Source organism: Endocarpon pusillum (assembly GCF_000464535.1).
Source record: "Endocarpon pusillum Z07020 unplaced genomic scaffold scaffold3305, whole genome shotgun sequence".
In the NCBI taxonomy this organism is placed as follows: domain Eukaryota; kingdom Fungi; phylum Ascomycota; class Eurotiomycetes; order Verrucariales; family Verrucariaceae; genus Endocarpon; species Endocarpon pusillum.
In genome coordinates, this window is record NW_006916308.1 from 1 (window position 1) to 14,864 (window position 14,864).

The 14,864-nt window shown below is 46.5% G+C and overlaps 5 protein-coding genes across 5 annotated transcripts; 4 read left to right on the forward strand and 1 right to left on the reverse strand.

Annotated features, from left to right (window-relative positions):
• Nucleotides 1-3,150: 3,150 nt before the first annotated feature.
• EPUS_09352 (uncharacterized protein) lies at nucleotides 3,151-3,750 on the reverse strand (the record flags this gene model as incomplete). Its single annotated transcript, XM_007804258.1, has 1 exon — nucleotides 3,151-3,750. One exon carries the CDS (start codon nucleotides 3,748-3,750, stop codon nucleotides 3,151-3,153), a length of 600 nt encoding a protein of 199 aa, XP_007802449.1.
• A 259-nt stretch (nucleotides 3,751-4,009) lies between these two features.
• EPUS_09353 (uncharacterized protein) lies at nucleotides 4,010-6,520 on the forward strand (the record flags this gene model as incomplete). Its single annotated transcript, XM_007804259.1, has 3 exons — nucleotides 4,010-4,145; nucleotides 4,207-4,622; nucleotides 4,685-6,520. 3 exons carry the CDS (start codon nucleotides 4,010-4,012, stop codon nucleotides 6,518-6,520), a joined length of 2,388 nt encoding a protein of 795 aa, XP_007802450.1.
• Nucleotides 6,521-6,721: 201 nt separating this feature from the next.
• On the forward strand, nucleotides 6,722-7,801 carry EPUS_09354 (uncharacterized protein; the record flags this gene model as incomplete). The annotated part of the gene is made up of 1 exon (XM_007804260.1): nucleotides 6,722-7,801. The coding sequence occupies one exon, from the start codon at nucleotides 6,722-6,724 to the stop codon at nucleotides 7,799-7,801; it is 1,080 nt and encodes a 359-aa protein (XP_007802451.1).
• Nucleotides 7,802-8,779: 978 nt separating this feature from the next.
• On the forward strand, nucleotides 8,780-10,725 carry EPUS_09355 (uncharacterized protein; the record flags this gene model as incomplete). The annotated part of the gene is made up of 3 exons (XM_007804261.1): nucleotides 8,780-8,798; nucleotides 8,869-8,996; nucleotides 9,040-10,725. 3 exons carry the CDS (start codon nucleotides 8,780-8,782, stop codon nucleotides 10,723-10,725), a joined length of 1,833 nt encoding a protein of 610 aa, XP_007802452.1.
• Nucleotides 10,726-11,942: 1,217 nt separating this feature from the next.
• On the forward strand, nucleotides 11,943-12,639 carry EPUS_09356 (uncharacterized protein; the record flags this gene model as incomplete). The annotated part of the gene is made up of 2 exons (XM_007804262.1): nucleotides 11,943-12,195; nucleotides 12,371-12,639. 2 exons carry the CDS (start codon nucleotides 11,943-11,945, stop codon nucleotides 12,637-12,639), a joined length of 522 nt encoding a protein of 173 aa, XP_007802453.1.
• Nucleotides 12,640-14,864: the final 2,225 nt, after the last annotated feature.

Consider the following 14,864-nt stretch of genomic DNA (forward strand, 5'->3'; position numbering starts at 1 on the left):
TATAAATGTAAGCCTTAACCCTAAGTTAGACATTAGGGTACTTAGAATCTAGCTTAACCTAGTGTTATAATAGAAACCTTACCTTTATATAGTTAAAGCGCGGGTAGTTTATTACCTAAGCGCCTTAAAAATACTGTCTAGCTTTACCTAGGGCTCTTTTGTCTTCTTAAGGCTCTAGGTATACGTGTTAGCTACTTGACTAGCGCTACTTTATAGCTATAGTGCCTAGTACGCTCTAGAGGGTATAATAAGGCATAGAAAGGGCATTAAAAATAAATTATAAGCTATTTAAAGACGCTATCTTTAAGCTATTATAAGAGTCTATAAAGCTACTATTATATAAGCGCTTAAGATTAAAATATTTACTCCCCTAATATACCTTTATATAAAAATGTCTATAGCTAACTTAACTTACTATATACTAGTAATAAACCTTTATAGCATAATTAAAACTATAATAAGCTATATCTATTAATAAGGTTAAGGCAGCAGAGACAGATAGGCTAAGCCCTTTATTATCTCTTTTTACTTATTAAAAAAATAGATAGAAAGCTATATAGGTAGTCTATCTTATCTTAAGGTAAGGAATCTAGGCACTAATCCCTTATAACGCGTTTCTCTTAATATCAAAATCGCCTCCTTAAAAAAAATAGCAACCTGGCTATATATATACGACTTATCTATGTGCTAGCAGGATCTGCACTTGGTGTGTAGATGTACTGTGATCTCACTCTGCATACAAGAGGTGACTGTTAATAGTGTCAATAGCTGTTCCTAATCTGTATACCCGTTCAACAATTATAAGAATTAGTAATATAAAAAATTTATTAGTGTTAATATATTTAATAAAAGTAAGAGATTTATAATTATCTAGATTATTAATAAAGAAGAGTAATTAAGCGTTTTTCTTTTATATAATAACTTTATATACTTAACTAACGCTTATTTAAAAGCCTGTTTCATCTATATTATAGATATCCTCTTCAAGAATACTATTTTTTGTCTTAGTCTCACAAAATTGCTCAAAATAAGCTTGTATCTCCTTTTAATTATGTGTAAGCTTTTATAAAATAGAGAGAGGCTTCCTCTTCTTTATAATGTACTTAGGATGACGTTCTAGAAAGCGTAGAGACCAATTCTTGCTGACCCTAGGAGAAGGGGTAATAGAATTGCTGTGGGCACGTTCAAGGATAGAATTCGTAGTGCTTTAAAGCATTTGAGGGCCGCACTCACTCCTGATATTCGTCTAATCGATCAAGATAGTGACAAAGGGCAAGCTCTTGGTCCTTATTAAGTCTCTTATTCTTCCCCCTACATTGTATCTTATTTTGAACGCCCTTGAATCTTCTTCGAAGTCGCTGCTCAGGGATGCGAATTCGCACGCAGTTTTCGCGATATTAGGGTATTCGGCTTCGTCTAACGCGTTAATAGCATCATCAATTCTATCCTCAATCTCTTGATAGGATTCGGCCATTTTTCGTTGAATGGGAGCGCGTTTTGTGTGGCCGTACGAATAATTGAAAAAATCTATCGTTGCGCTGGGATCTATCGTTGCGGTGGGGTGCACTAAGCTGCACAAAGCTTAGTGCAAAAAGTGCACGGTTATGTCTTGGCTGTTTGCAAGTTGCCTTGCTGCTGCCGTGGATGCGTCCCTCCTCTCCTTGGACAATAAACCTCCGGTCGTCACTCGCTCACACCTTCCCGTCTCCTCTACAGGCCTGGATGCAAAGCTGCTATAATTCTCGATTGACGGGGCGATTTTCTAGGATATTGCATTGTAACTCGTGTATCGGCCAGGCATGTTTCAATTGACCCTTTATCCACATAGTCCTGCCCGAGGCACGTAAAAAGTCCCCTCGACCTCGAGGATATCATCTTCATTTAACCGATCAACCTCAATGATCGTTCGGGGAGGGTATTTGTTAGTATCAGTGCCCCAGAGCTCAATCTGCACATCGTTGCACATTGGCCGGTACCTGTACATATCGGTCGTGTAGACGATGAGCCGGACACAAGCATTAAGGTCCGCCCCCGCCATCTCGGCGAGTGTAGCCATATTTTGAAATGCCTGACGGATACGTGGAAGACCGACCGGCGCGAGAGTACTATTTGATGGATAGATGCCACGCATACCTATATCACAGGGAACAAGTAAAGTAATCAGTACAGGCGGTCCCGAGCATGCTCTCGGGGCTATAGCGACGGACCGGCAATATACAGGGTATCTCCAGCCTGAGACATCAAGCTCCATGGCCCTGTTGTGTCGAAAAAGTCGGAAGGATTGAAGATGGAGACGCACGAGCTTGAAGTATAATTAGGTTCAAGCCGCGCAGAGGATAGCCCAAGCAGAGGCAGAAGAAAGATAGCTTGGAAGCGCATAGTGTCATAGAGTTGCCGTCTTTTTCAAGTTTAAACACCAGTTGCCAGTCGAAACGGCCGAGACATTATGTAAGGGGGGCCGACATCGGGTGTTAAGATTCAAATAGATCCTCCGAAGACCAGGTGCTTAATGCGAGTCATTAGGCTAACGACGTTTAGCCAGCGCTTCCAGTTAGTCAAATTTAGCCAAATCAAATCGAGTTTTAACAGATTAAAAAAAGTTACCTTAGTGAGGACTCCTGCTCTATTAACGAATCCATCCAGCTTCTAAAGCATCGGTACAGTATCATCGTCTAGGTTTCCGAAACGCAAGTAGCACTCCCAGAAGCGTCTCGCTCAAGGCGGGGCGTTACGGCTGATGTTGTCGCCTCTCTTCCCATCCGTCTGCGTAGTCTCTTCTTGTAGCCAGCGAAGAAAATTCAATCGGAATACTCTCCATCCATGGACGCCTTAATCAATGAAGTATATGCCTGACTCAATTACAAGAGATATCGTCTCTGGTCACTCGTGCTCTCTTGTGTTTCACCGAGTTTGTCCAGGACTATGTTGCATTTCAACAATCCTGACTGGATATCATCGAGTACTCTGAGGCAGATGGGTCATAATCTGGTCTTGCAGCACCCTGCTCAGTCTAGCCCGCAATGCGTCGACACCGAGTTGGCTCGTTCTGAGAGATGCCCGCACTCCCTGTAAGAAAAAGGCCCTCTCGGCCATATCGCGCTCAGCATTCGTGGTGTGCCGCGTGTTGAAGTCTCGATTCCTTATGAGATGCTAGCCGAGACGGAACTCAACGTCCCTGTTCTGTGCGAGCTCATGGTATGCTCGTTCAATCTCTGAGCCCTCGTCTAATGTGTCAGGCTTAGTAATGAGACCAAGCGTGGGGTGACCCTCAGGGTCCATCTCCCTCGCCCGTTGAGTGACCTGCTGCAGCGCGAATTCGCTTTTCGCAGCGACCACAGCCAGAATAATGCTCCTGGGCTGCTCCATACAGGACAAGACAAGGATCTCGACGATCTTAACGTCTTCAACAGATTGATCCTTATTGCCTGCTAGGAATAGACCTGGCCATATCCACGAGAGTGAGATGTGGTTGTTGAGGAGACAAGCCTCCACGCGTAGGATGTCGTTGCAAAACACCTTGTTCGTCCCAGTCAACCCTATAGCGTCCATGGCGTGTTCAATGACTGTGCCTAGCTTCAGTTGCCGCAAGTCAGGGTTGAACTTTTCGAGCGTCTCGCGCTCCTGGTCGGAGCGCTCTAATCCAGCAACAATCGAGACCTTGAAGCCTTCATCGTGCTCGTCAACGGTGCGACGGAGGGTCAGCTCGGTCGCAAATCGAGTGCAGAGGGCGTCTTGGGTGGGAAAGGCCATCCCGGATATGGCTTCTAGGACGGAGCGCTTGCCAGAGGACTGGTCTCCGCATACGATTATTTAAGGGAGGTCGAAAAACTGGCTGATGCCTTGAGAGCGTAGCGCGTCAGCCGCTCGTGAAACGGCCAACGACATTTCAGGTGACGAAGGTGTGTCATCGGCTGCTTCGCTGTTCATTACACATTCTCAGTCCCCGTCAGTCAAACGTGCTGAACAAGGCGCCGCATCAAACTTTGGTACGACTGAGGCCGACGCCAACATGGACGACAAAATGATCACAGATTCCACAGGGGAAGAGTCCCTGCCAATCGGTGACCTCGCTCAAGAGATTAAGTTTATCGACACCCACGATAAGGCTCAGCGTCTCCAGAAATATCGTCGGCGTGAAGAAGACCGTCTTCCTACGCCAGAAGACATTCCACATCCACACATTCATGCCCATCTGACGGGTTCCAGAAGAGTCGTTGAAGTACCAGAAGCTGGTTTCGCCGTACCAATGGGCCAATGTAGATGACGACGACGACTTGAGACAGAAGCTCGACGTGCAAATGGCAAACCCTTGGAAGGCTTTGGACCCAGATGCTTTCTTGCCACAGTCATACAAAGTCACAAATAGCGCTAATGATAACCGTCGGCAACCCCTCATGCCATTCGCGGAGATCCCGAATCCAATCAAGACCACCACTTTCTGGGTGCTCCTGAAGAAACCCAACAGATCCGTGCGTCGTGGCGCTGAGCACAGCTACCTCTTGGTGAACAAGGGGCCTCGCGGCAGCAAGAATTGCCACACTTCGCTCATGATTGATGGCGGCCAGTTTGGATGCCCTGTGATTCGATTTCAAATGCAGCTGAGTCGCGATCCTAGCAACATGGTGAGCACGTTGGAAACGGAGAATGTTCACCTAAAGCAGAACTTCCCTGCGGTCCTATTCAGATGGCTAATGGACTCTTCCGGGCTTTCGGTGATGACCAATTTCACTTCGATTCAGGTTATGCCCCTAGACACCCCAAGCAACTTACAGATGAGGGCTTTGCTATCTTGAAACGTGGGAACTCCTCTCGTGATGAGGTTTTAAAGCGTTTGCACGGCTGCATCTGGACCATTGGTGGTGGTGTTGTGCTTGAGGGCTTCGACACCGATACAGTCAGAAAGATCAAAGCACATCCAGAACTCTATCATCCCGAAGTCAAGGGTAATATCGAAGCCATTGAACAACTCGGCACCCTTGGCGGCAGAATATCGCTTTCATTCTCTCTTGGTAGCTCCAAAGAAGAAGAATTATATCGAGCTCACGACGTTCTTCGATGCTTCCAACACAGTGTCCACAACGGTCACATCAATCACTACCCATACTTGGACGCAAATGGCCGTTTTACCTGGGACATGCCTCACATCAAAAAGGTTGCAAATGGCATGAATGTCATCCCTAGAAAAACCGAGGACCCCAAATCTGTAGAAACCTACAGAGTGAAACCGGTGGAGAACACGTATCAAGGACTACAGACGTACATGATCGCCAAGGCGTGTGCAGACCTTCGTGAGGTGCAGTTTGAGGTAGCCAATCGCAATGCAGTGAGCATCGAACAGCACCGCGCGTATATTGTCGCCACTTCTCCCCACCAGTTGGAGGGCCGAGACTCGCGAGATGGCGCCGAGATTTACACTGTTTTTGTGACTCTCAACTACCAGGGGCGTGATCTTACCGAGCTTACGCCGGAGCCAGCGATCATCCTCAGTATAAACTGGGAGAATAATGCCAAAGCACAGTTTGAGGAGCGAAAGAAGCGCTGGAGAGGTCCGGTCATCCAACCACCCGAGACTGAGCTCGAAGGCTGTCACTTTGTCATGTTTGCGCACGCGAAGAAAGACAGTGTTATCCAGAAAGCTTATGCTACCCTCCAAGAAGCAAAGTTAGCAGGTGGCTTGCCGATTCACCTAGAGTACGAAATGCAAGATCGTCTCAGTCCGAGGTTAAAAACGGCTTTCAGACAAATCTTCAAGCCAGAATTCCGGCAACTTGCATTGATGCTCATGGGCCGTTATGACGAGGCAGTCAAAGTGCCTCGCAAGATGAACAAGATCCTCTTCCCCGTCAAGAATGATGAGTTCGTTAGGACGCCCGAGGAGGAAAAGGCTTACAAGACGTGGGCTGACTGGGTCTCAGACCACTGCCACGAGAATGGTCCTACTAAATGGGCCTTGAACACAGAGCAGCTGATTGCCATCAGCACATTAGCCAATACTCAGTTTGCTAAGATCATCCGTGGACCACCAGGTACTGGCAAATCTCTCACTGGAGGTAGCGCTGTCTGGGCTGCCTTGGCAGCAGGCAATGGTGAAGGCAGAATTCTGGTTGTTGCCAGCTCCAACGAAGCTACCGATGCGATCGCTTCAAAGATCACCCACTGTCGGCTTAACGACTCACGTATGAAAAAGGCTCTTGTGATCAGAATGCATGTTGAGGGTGCTGAGTACCAGTATGCACAAGAGCACGGCACGGACGACTCACATCCTTTAGCCGAACGTCGCGGCCAAGAATCAGAGCGTCTCCAGAATTTGAAAGCAACTTTTCAGATTGCCACGCTAAGCGGCTTCACTACAGAAAAGATGCGAAGCCTTAGCAAAGCGGCAAAGAGAGCGCATGGGCGGCACATTGCCACCTATGGGCTTTCGCTTGCTGAGGCTATTTGGCAAGAGTCGCAGATGTCATTGAGACAAACTCGCTTATCCCGGCGCATAGGCGAGAGCCTCATGAACAAGCAGCCCTAGGTCATGCTGATATCTACCGAGATACAGTGGCGCAATACCAGGGACGCGTGCTGAGCGATGATAGCGAGCAGTTATTCCGCAAAGCTTACGAATACCTTACGCAATTCGTGTTGACAAAAGCCAGTGTTGTCATAACGACCTGCGTCAACGCTACTTCCAAAAAGTTGACAAAGTGGTACAATCCTAACTATCTATTTGTCGATGAAAGCGGCCAAGTCACGGACATGGAATTTGATGATCGCAGCAACTGCTTTCAAGTCTTTGCGGCAGATCATCCTGCTTGGGGATCCTACGCAGCTCCAGCCTACGGTCACGTCCACTACTCGTAATGAGTTTAGTGCAGCTCAGAAGTCGACATTCATATCCAGAGCGCTCACGTACATCGACTCCACGCATCTTGTCACGCAACATTGGATGACGCCAGCGATAGCTTACCCAGTCAGCTGGCTGTTCTACGATAGTCAGCTTCAAAATGCGGTTGGCCTGCAAATCCCCGAGGCTTTCGGACGGCTAATGCGTCGTTTCAACTCGGAGTTCTTCTTCAAAGGAAGCAAGACACCTGAACAAACAGATGAGGTGCTCTTCGTAGACGTGCCGAGTTCCAAATCATGGAAGGATGCAGACGGCGATTCTCGCATTAATGTTCCAGAGGCTAAATGTGTTGTCGCCATCACCAAGGCACTCTTCTCGGCCGACAGACGCGTCATCAAGAAACGCACAATGGCTATCATTTCCATGTACAAGTCGCAGGCAATACTTAATCGGAAGTTGCTTATAGCCGCTGTTGGCCCTCTGGCTGGTTCTGTGGAAGTCATCGACATTTCCACCGTGGACTGGTTCCAGGGCAAGGAGAACCAAATTGTGCTGCTAAGTCTTGTTCATCATGGCAATGATGAGATAGAGCAGCGCATGTCTCGTCATCTTCTGGACAGCCATCGCCTCTGTGTCGCCATTAGTCGGGCCAGATATGGGTTCATTGTAGTCGGCAATTTCATTGGGCTTAAGATGGCCACCGACAAGAAGCGCGCAGGCAACTTGATTCGAAGAGATTTTCCGATTCATCATTTGCTGCTTCATTACGAACGACAGGGCCAGATCTTCCATTATGGGCGAGACGACTTCCCAGACGACTCTCAACAGCGAGTCAACGCAGACTTCGAACATAATCTGCATATTAGTATTGAAGATGCTCGTCGTCGCAAAGATGCGGAAGAAGTTAGGTTCGGCAAACGCAGTGCCGACGGGCCTTCTGACCAGCTCACGAAGCGTAACAGACTTTAGATTTTGTGTTCTTGGCCTGGTTTGGCTGTGAAGCAGAAGCTGGCTCCGGAGCGGGTTCCGCAGACAATGAGGTAGGGCTGGCTGTGGACCTGGAGGAGGGGAGTCCATGGCTGGCTCTGGAGCGGGTTCCGCAGGTAATAAGACAGGATTTCGTACGGACCTGGAGGAAGGGGGCTTGCTAAGGGTCATGGAGTATTACATAGTCATCGTTGTTGAATCAAAATATTACAACATAATGATTTCATCTACTTGCCCTAGCAGTAGCGTAGTTGTACTCGACAACTGAAGTCCTGTCGCATTCCAGACATGTAGTGAATTCCCGGTTCTTGAAATAACCAGACACAATACTTTAAGGGCGGTGAGACACCGAGCAATGAATAACCAGTTAATATTCCCGGCTTTATTTCCCACTCATAACTTCCCGGTAACATTTACCCAGTTATGAGTAATCATGGAATGGTATGAATTACATGCTCAGAGAGAGATGTAGCACGAGATCTCGAGTCTTGGCGTTGAATCCCAATTTGCTGCCAAGACAATCACCAACACCATCCTTTGGCAATTGACAGCTTCTTGCTCAAACACCGCATCAGCGAGGAAGGGCGCAAAGCCAGACAGCAGTAATCGATGAGTATATGGGGCTCAGGGCATGTGATTCATGGTTTACGTGTGAGGGCGGAGGGCGGACTGCTGTGAGCAGGTAGAAATCATGGACAGCATAGCGACGTACCGATGGCTGTCTGCTGGCTGTCTGCTGGCTTGTTCATGCAAGAGCAAGATGCAAAATGCTGTGAAGAGAATTTGAGGATAGAATGGACTGTTCTTTTATGTCTACACACGATGTCCGGTTGCTCCTTCCCAAGATATTGATAACAATCTGCAGAAAAATTCCACCTTCAACCATGCTGTCTCTCTTCCAATTCTTGTTTGCAAATATTTCGCTTCTCTAACGTCACTGATCTGTGTCGCTACAAAGAAATGGAAAATATCGAACCAGGTAAGCGTCATCGGCGCCGTGTGTGGCTCTTGCATTGCTTCAACCACCGCAAATTAATTGTGTTCTGCAGGCGGCAAAGGTACTCGAAGAAAACACCCGGCAACAGTCGACAACCTCCAACCCGGCCACGCTCCAGTAGGTTTCCCATCAGATGAAACAGACTCAGAAAGTGATCTAGAGGCCGCATCGCTCACATCAGTCCGTCACCCGCACCTTGGACTACAAAAGCTGATCTTGACAGCCAACTCTCATTCCACTCTTGACTCTGCGAGCCGACACTCCAATGCTGGGAGCACAAGCACGAGCCGCAGAGTTGGCCGCCGCATCAGCTGCAAAGCAGCGACAAGTGAGTCGAGACATTGAAGATCGACAACTTCCTCCAAACCCAGCAGTCTCCTTGAGCGCTTTCACGAAACCTCCACCAGCGAGTCGAAACAGAGGGAACAAAACTTGGAAACCCTTGGTACTTGACGACATCAGCGAAGACAATACACCGGAACGCATCACTTCCAAGGAAGCTTCTGACAAGAAAATACCAACTGCTCCACGTGCCATGGTTGCACGGTCGCTTTCTACCGTTGTTGCCCAACCTCAACCTAAAGAATCCCCACATGGTCCGTTCCCTTACCCGGTCATTCCCCCGAATATGTACTTACATCAGCCGATGTTTTTAGGCGGTATGCCAATGTATGGAAACATGATGGTCCCAGACGACATGAGCCCGACGAAGCAAGAACAGAAGTTTTCGATGCTTGAGAACGTTCCATTCCCGTATAGTCAGGAGTTTCCTCAAGACCTGTTCAACCAAGACTTTGGTCAACAGTACCTCTGGAACGATCCCTATCACTCAGGATACCAGATGCCCTACCAAGATCAGCATACGCGTGATTCGTACTTTCCTCCGCAATCAAACCCACAAAGTGAACTCACTGACCAGCAACGCGCTTATGAGTCCAAAGAGCCGTACGATACTGAACGGGCGATGAAAGAATGCGTGAACAATCTGAAAGAGAAGGCGAAAGATGGAAAGACGGTTTTGCACAATCCTAACTCTCAGAAAGAGCCGGTGTCCACATCGACGGTGAGAAGAGCATCAGGAAATCGTCCACCGCTTGTTCCATGGGATGTTCGGCCAAAGGAGAGCATTCAAAACAATGAATGGGAAGTAATGCCTCCTCCTGAACCATCTACCTTTACCGAGAAAGATCTCAGCAACATCAAGCCACCTCCGGGTCTTCCTGTTCCTAGCAACCTCGGCCAAGCGATATCTCTAGAACCATCTGACTCTGCCCCAAAGGTCGGATCTATTGAATGGATGACCCTTGCTCCCATTACATCTGCTGAGCGTGATCGAGTTCGCCGACGCATGGCACTTGCGGCGAAATCCGTCACCAACGAGGTTCCACAGGAAGCAATTACACGAGACAAGGAAGACATTGCTGAAACGCAAAAGTGGTTCCATACGGACGCTCGTGGCGAAAGACTTTTGAGAAGGCAAGTCGATCTCAGTGCTCAAATTCATGCTTCCAAGGTCATCTCCAACACCAAAGCTCGCAATGGTGGAGAGTTACCGGAACAATTTCAAGATGGAAAGGATGATGGGCTTGCTGCAACACTGATACTTGGAAATGTAGCTTGCAACTTACAAACATATCTTGTGGGTGATCGGAAATCGTTGGATCAGAGAAGAAACTTTCAGAAGGTCAAGGCTGTGCCGGATTGGTGCACAGAGCGGGGCGGGCTAGCAGTTGGAGGAGTGGGTGGTGGTGATAGCTATTTTGATGGTGCAGCGGGTGGCTTCTATGGTGCGCCAGTCCGAGTTGCTAGAGATCCACGATTCAGGCCGCAGGTCAAAGAGGGTATCAAGGTCAAGCCGGAAGAGGAGTGGAAGCATAGGCATGAGATGTATGGAAGAAGAATGATGTGAGGGGTGGTCATTGAAAGCAGAGCAGATGGTTAGAATATTGCATGCGAGACGATATAGTGACACCGAAGAATGGCCAGGGTAGTAGCTCGGGATAGGCAGTGACAGGCATCAGCTAGCTGCAAGCAAAGATCTCTCATGGCAACGTGCCTGCATTCTGGCCCTCCCAACGTACGTGTAGACATCTTCTAGCTTGCTTTTTCGAATCTTCAAACCACATTGTGCGTTGTGTGAAGCTATTCTCTGCATGATGGAACCGGTTGAAGGTCCGGGTGGCTATCAAAACTCAGCATTAATGCTTACCGGGACCTTTTCAATCTAGGCGATCGCTGTCATGACGGGTGGAATCTTCTTCACCTAGAACCACAATCCAAGGAAGGAGCTAGGTACTCACCAATAGTGCGAGGTCCTCGGAGGGGCTATATATGTCAAGGGTAAGTCTGGTGGGAATCCGTCAATACACCGTCATCCCAGATATCAAGGAAAGCGTTCCATATTCCATCAATCTTGTTATGTAGAAGGCCTCGAAGCATCCATTTAGCAATTCAAAATGCTCAATCCCTCTGGATCCTCTTCTCAAACTCGACGTTCTGAACATCTCAAAATGGACACCCTTCCTCACTCTCCACCGACCTCTTTCCCCTCCCATTTGGCTCATTCCGGCTTCCTCATCTCTGGATACATTGACAGAGCAACTTTCCGTCGGTTCAGCAACCCAAGCCAGTTACCAAAGGACCTAAACCGTCCTCCTTCTTCCTCGCCACCCTCATCTTCAGCAACATAGGCCGCCGGCGGCAGAAACATGGTTCACAAGCTCGAGATCCCTGCCTGACACAGCTCCTAGACCCGACAGGAGTCGCTAGAAGTAGAACGAGAAAGACGACAGAGGAGAGCTAACTCTGCGTTCTTCTCCTTCTCCTTCTCCTTCCCCCTCCCCCGCCCATGCCTTCGTGTAGCCCATTCGTCCTCCCGTCCCTCCCTCTCCTCCCTTCACAACAGGAGAAGAAGAGAAAGGACAGTGGAGGACGTCCTCGTCACGAGAATCATGGATCCACCAACCAGCTCCGGTCTGGCCTTAAAACGCAGCAGCTTTCCTGCCAGGTGAAGAACTGGTTATTCCCCACCGCCACCATACCGATCTCAATGCCGAATGCCTACCTGGGGTCGTGGAGCGGTGGGAGGAGGTGCCGACTCCGACTTACGTGGCTCCTGGATCGGAAATGGCGCATATTCGGGTGCAGGATGGGAAAGATGTCCCGACGGTAGAGCATATCGAGTTGCCGGCGGCGGGGTTTCGGATTCCTCGAGCAGGTCGTGCGGGTGACGAATGGGATGTCCCGACAGTGGAACACACGGAAGATCACTTCTCCATCTTTCCTCACGGTTCAAGATTGGAGGAGGCCATGCCAACGCTTGAGCACGTCAAGTACTGCTTTGGCGGGGCCAGGCCTGGGAGGGTCACCCGTCGTGGGAGTGATTGTGTACAGGAGGGAAGGAGGAAGTGCTATTTTTGAGCTGGAGGAATGGGTTGGGCGCCCCTTCAGATTAGGGGTGGGAGGTGATATAGTAAGAATGCGAGTGGAGTTATGTAAATGATGGCATGCTGAATAAATATTAAGTTCCTTGTATTTAATACCTTCTCCGCCAGCGATCATGACCGACACTCGGTGGGACAAAGCGATCAGTAACATCTCAGACTACCTAGCAGAGAAGGAGAACGATGGCGAGGGCGAAGCGCGGGTGTTGCACCTGCTCTACGAAGCGAGGGAGCTGCTGGAGGAAGGAAAGGGGCAGGACGCCAGGGCCGCCCAGGATGAAGAGGGATCAACGAGATCCACTGAGGTGATCCTCCAAAGCATAGAGGACAGGCTAACAAAGATCGAGAAGCAGAATCTACCCCAGGCGAACACTCGCTGAGAAGCACGCCCCCCAAACGGGTCATACGCTGCGGCAGCGAAACGGAACGCAGTCGAAGACGGGACACATGGCTTCCCGAAACCTACCGTCACCCATCGCCCGGCACAGACAGGCAACGCCCCAAGGAAAGGGGAGAAGGAAATCACAATCAGAATATCTGATGAGACGGAAAGGCGCAAGGTGTGCGAGGAGGAAGCGAAGGAACTAGTAGAAAAGATCAAGAAGGCCGCCCCCGGACTTATAAGGGTGAACAGAATAGGAAGCGAGGACATTAAGGTTACAGCCTTAACTAAGGAGGCAAAAGCTGCCCTCCTAAAAGATACAGAATAGATTAAGATAATAGGGACTTCAGCAGCGCTTCAATAGCACACCTTTACAGTTATAATATATAGCATCCGGGTAAAGAGGGTAAACACTAATAAACAGCGAGAGGAGATTAAGAGGCTATAGAGGCTTAATAGCAGTCTATATAAGGACATCAAGATTATTAAGATAAGCTAGTTAGCTAAGGCGATTAAAGATAAGAAGACATTCTCTTCGCTCCTAATTAAAATAGAAACCACTAAAATAGTAAACTAAATACTAGCTAAGGGGTTTATAGTTAACTATAAGTTTAAGCACTATAAATAATTTATACATACCCGCCTAATCTAATACTACAACTATTAAGGATATAGGCACTAAAGCAAATAGTATAGACAACTTACACACTATAGATACTACATAACCTCTTATAATACTAAGGATTATCTTAATAAAGCGGCTCTAGATTACTACTATTACATAGTCTGTGTATAGTTAGGCTACCAAGCGTGATCGCCTTCTTACAAGGTAAGATAAGCTAAGAAACTACGCCTAGTTAAGAATAAACAATTAAGAGCTTAACCTTATTAATGTGCTTTACCCTTATTAGAGCTCTAGGGCGCTTTAACAAAGGCTATAAAGCAAATATACTCTGCTGGCAACTTAATAGATTTCAGCTATAATAGTAGTATAGTAATATCCTCTGCTTTATTAATAGGATGTCTAAGAAGTAACAGCCTACAGCAGATTATAAATGCTAAGATTAAGAAAAAGGCTTTTATAAAGGCTAAATATAGCCGCTTATTTAAAAAGTTTATTATTATAGACTCTAATAATCACTAGGAAAATAACTCTAATAAAGAAGTTATTTTTTTTTTTAATTTTTTTTTTTTTATTCTTATACTTATTAAGCTATTAAGCTCATGAGGAGAGGTACTAATAATAATCTATAAGAGAAACCCTCCGGGAAAGAAAACCTATAAGTTATCTGTTTCTGTTATTCGTATTATACTAGGTAGTCATGTCCTGTTACATAAGGTTACAAAGAGACATCCCACCTTCCTATCCTTTCTGGGAGGTTGGCTATATGGCCCTAGCTATTAGTGTTAGTTAAGGCTAAGGTTAAATTGTAGGAGAAGTCCTGTGCGTTATAGTTATCCTGCTGCTGCCTTAGTGCCTCTTGTTGTTGCAACTATTTTTGAATAGTCGTTAGTCCTTGCGTCTCTAAACAGCTAGCTATAGCCGTTATAGCTATTCTGTTGCTGCCTTAGCACCTCTTATTATTACAACTATTTTTGAATAGTCATTAATCTCTGCATCTCTAAACAGCTAGCTATAGTGATTAGTAAGCTCAGAACAGAAGAAGAGGACATGTTTCGCAGTTTATTATGCCTATCCACAGATGTATAGAGCTAGCTTGTCTAGTACGAAGCGGTCTGTAAGGAAAGTGTTTAGGCTAATCTTTTCTGTCTGAATTTGTGTGATTATTAAACTTGTGGCCTTATTATATTAGAAGTAAATATCTAGCTTATAACTTATTATATCTAGTTATGCTAGTATTCTTATCTGCTCTAAAGGAATTAAGGCTAAATATATTATTTAGAGTTTGTTTTAACAGTTAACCTTATTATTAATATTTATATCTTATTATAAAATTATACATCTTTATAAGAGCTTTAGAATTAATTAATATAACTATATAAATATAAGTTCTTTAAGAGTTCTTTTTAAGCTATATAAAAGCTTATAAAAGTTTCTTCTTAGTTATACTTAGTTATAAATTATTATATATATATCCTTAATTATATTAGTTGCCTTATTTATAAGCTGTTTTTTTATTATATTTATAAGTTAGGCTAAGAGAACTATAGTAATAAGAGAAACTTCTGACTCTTTCTTTAAGATATAATTACCTATAGTAT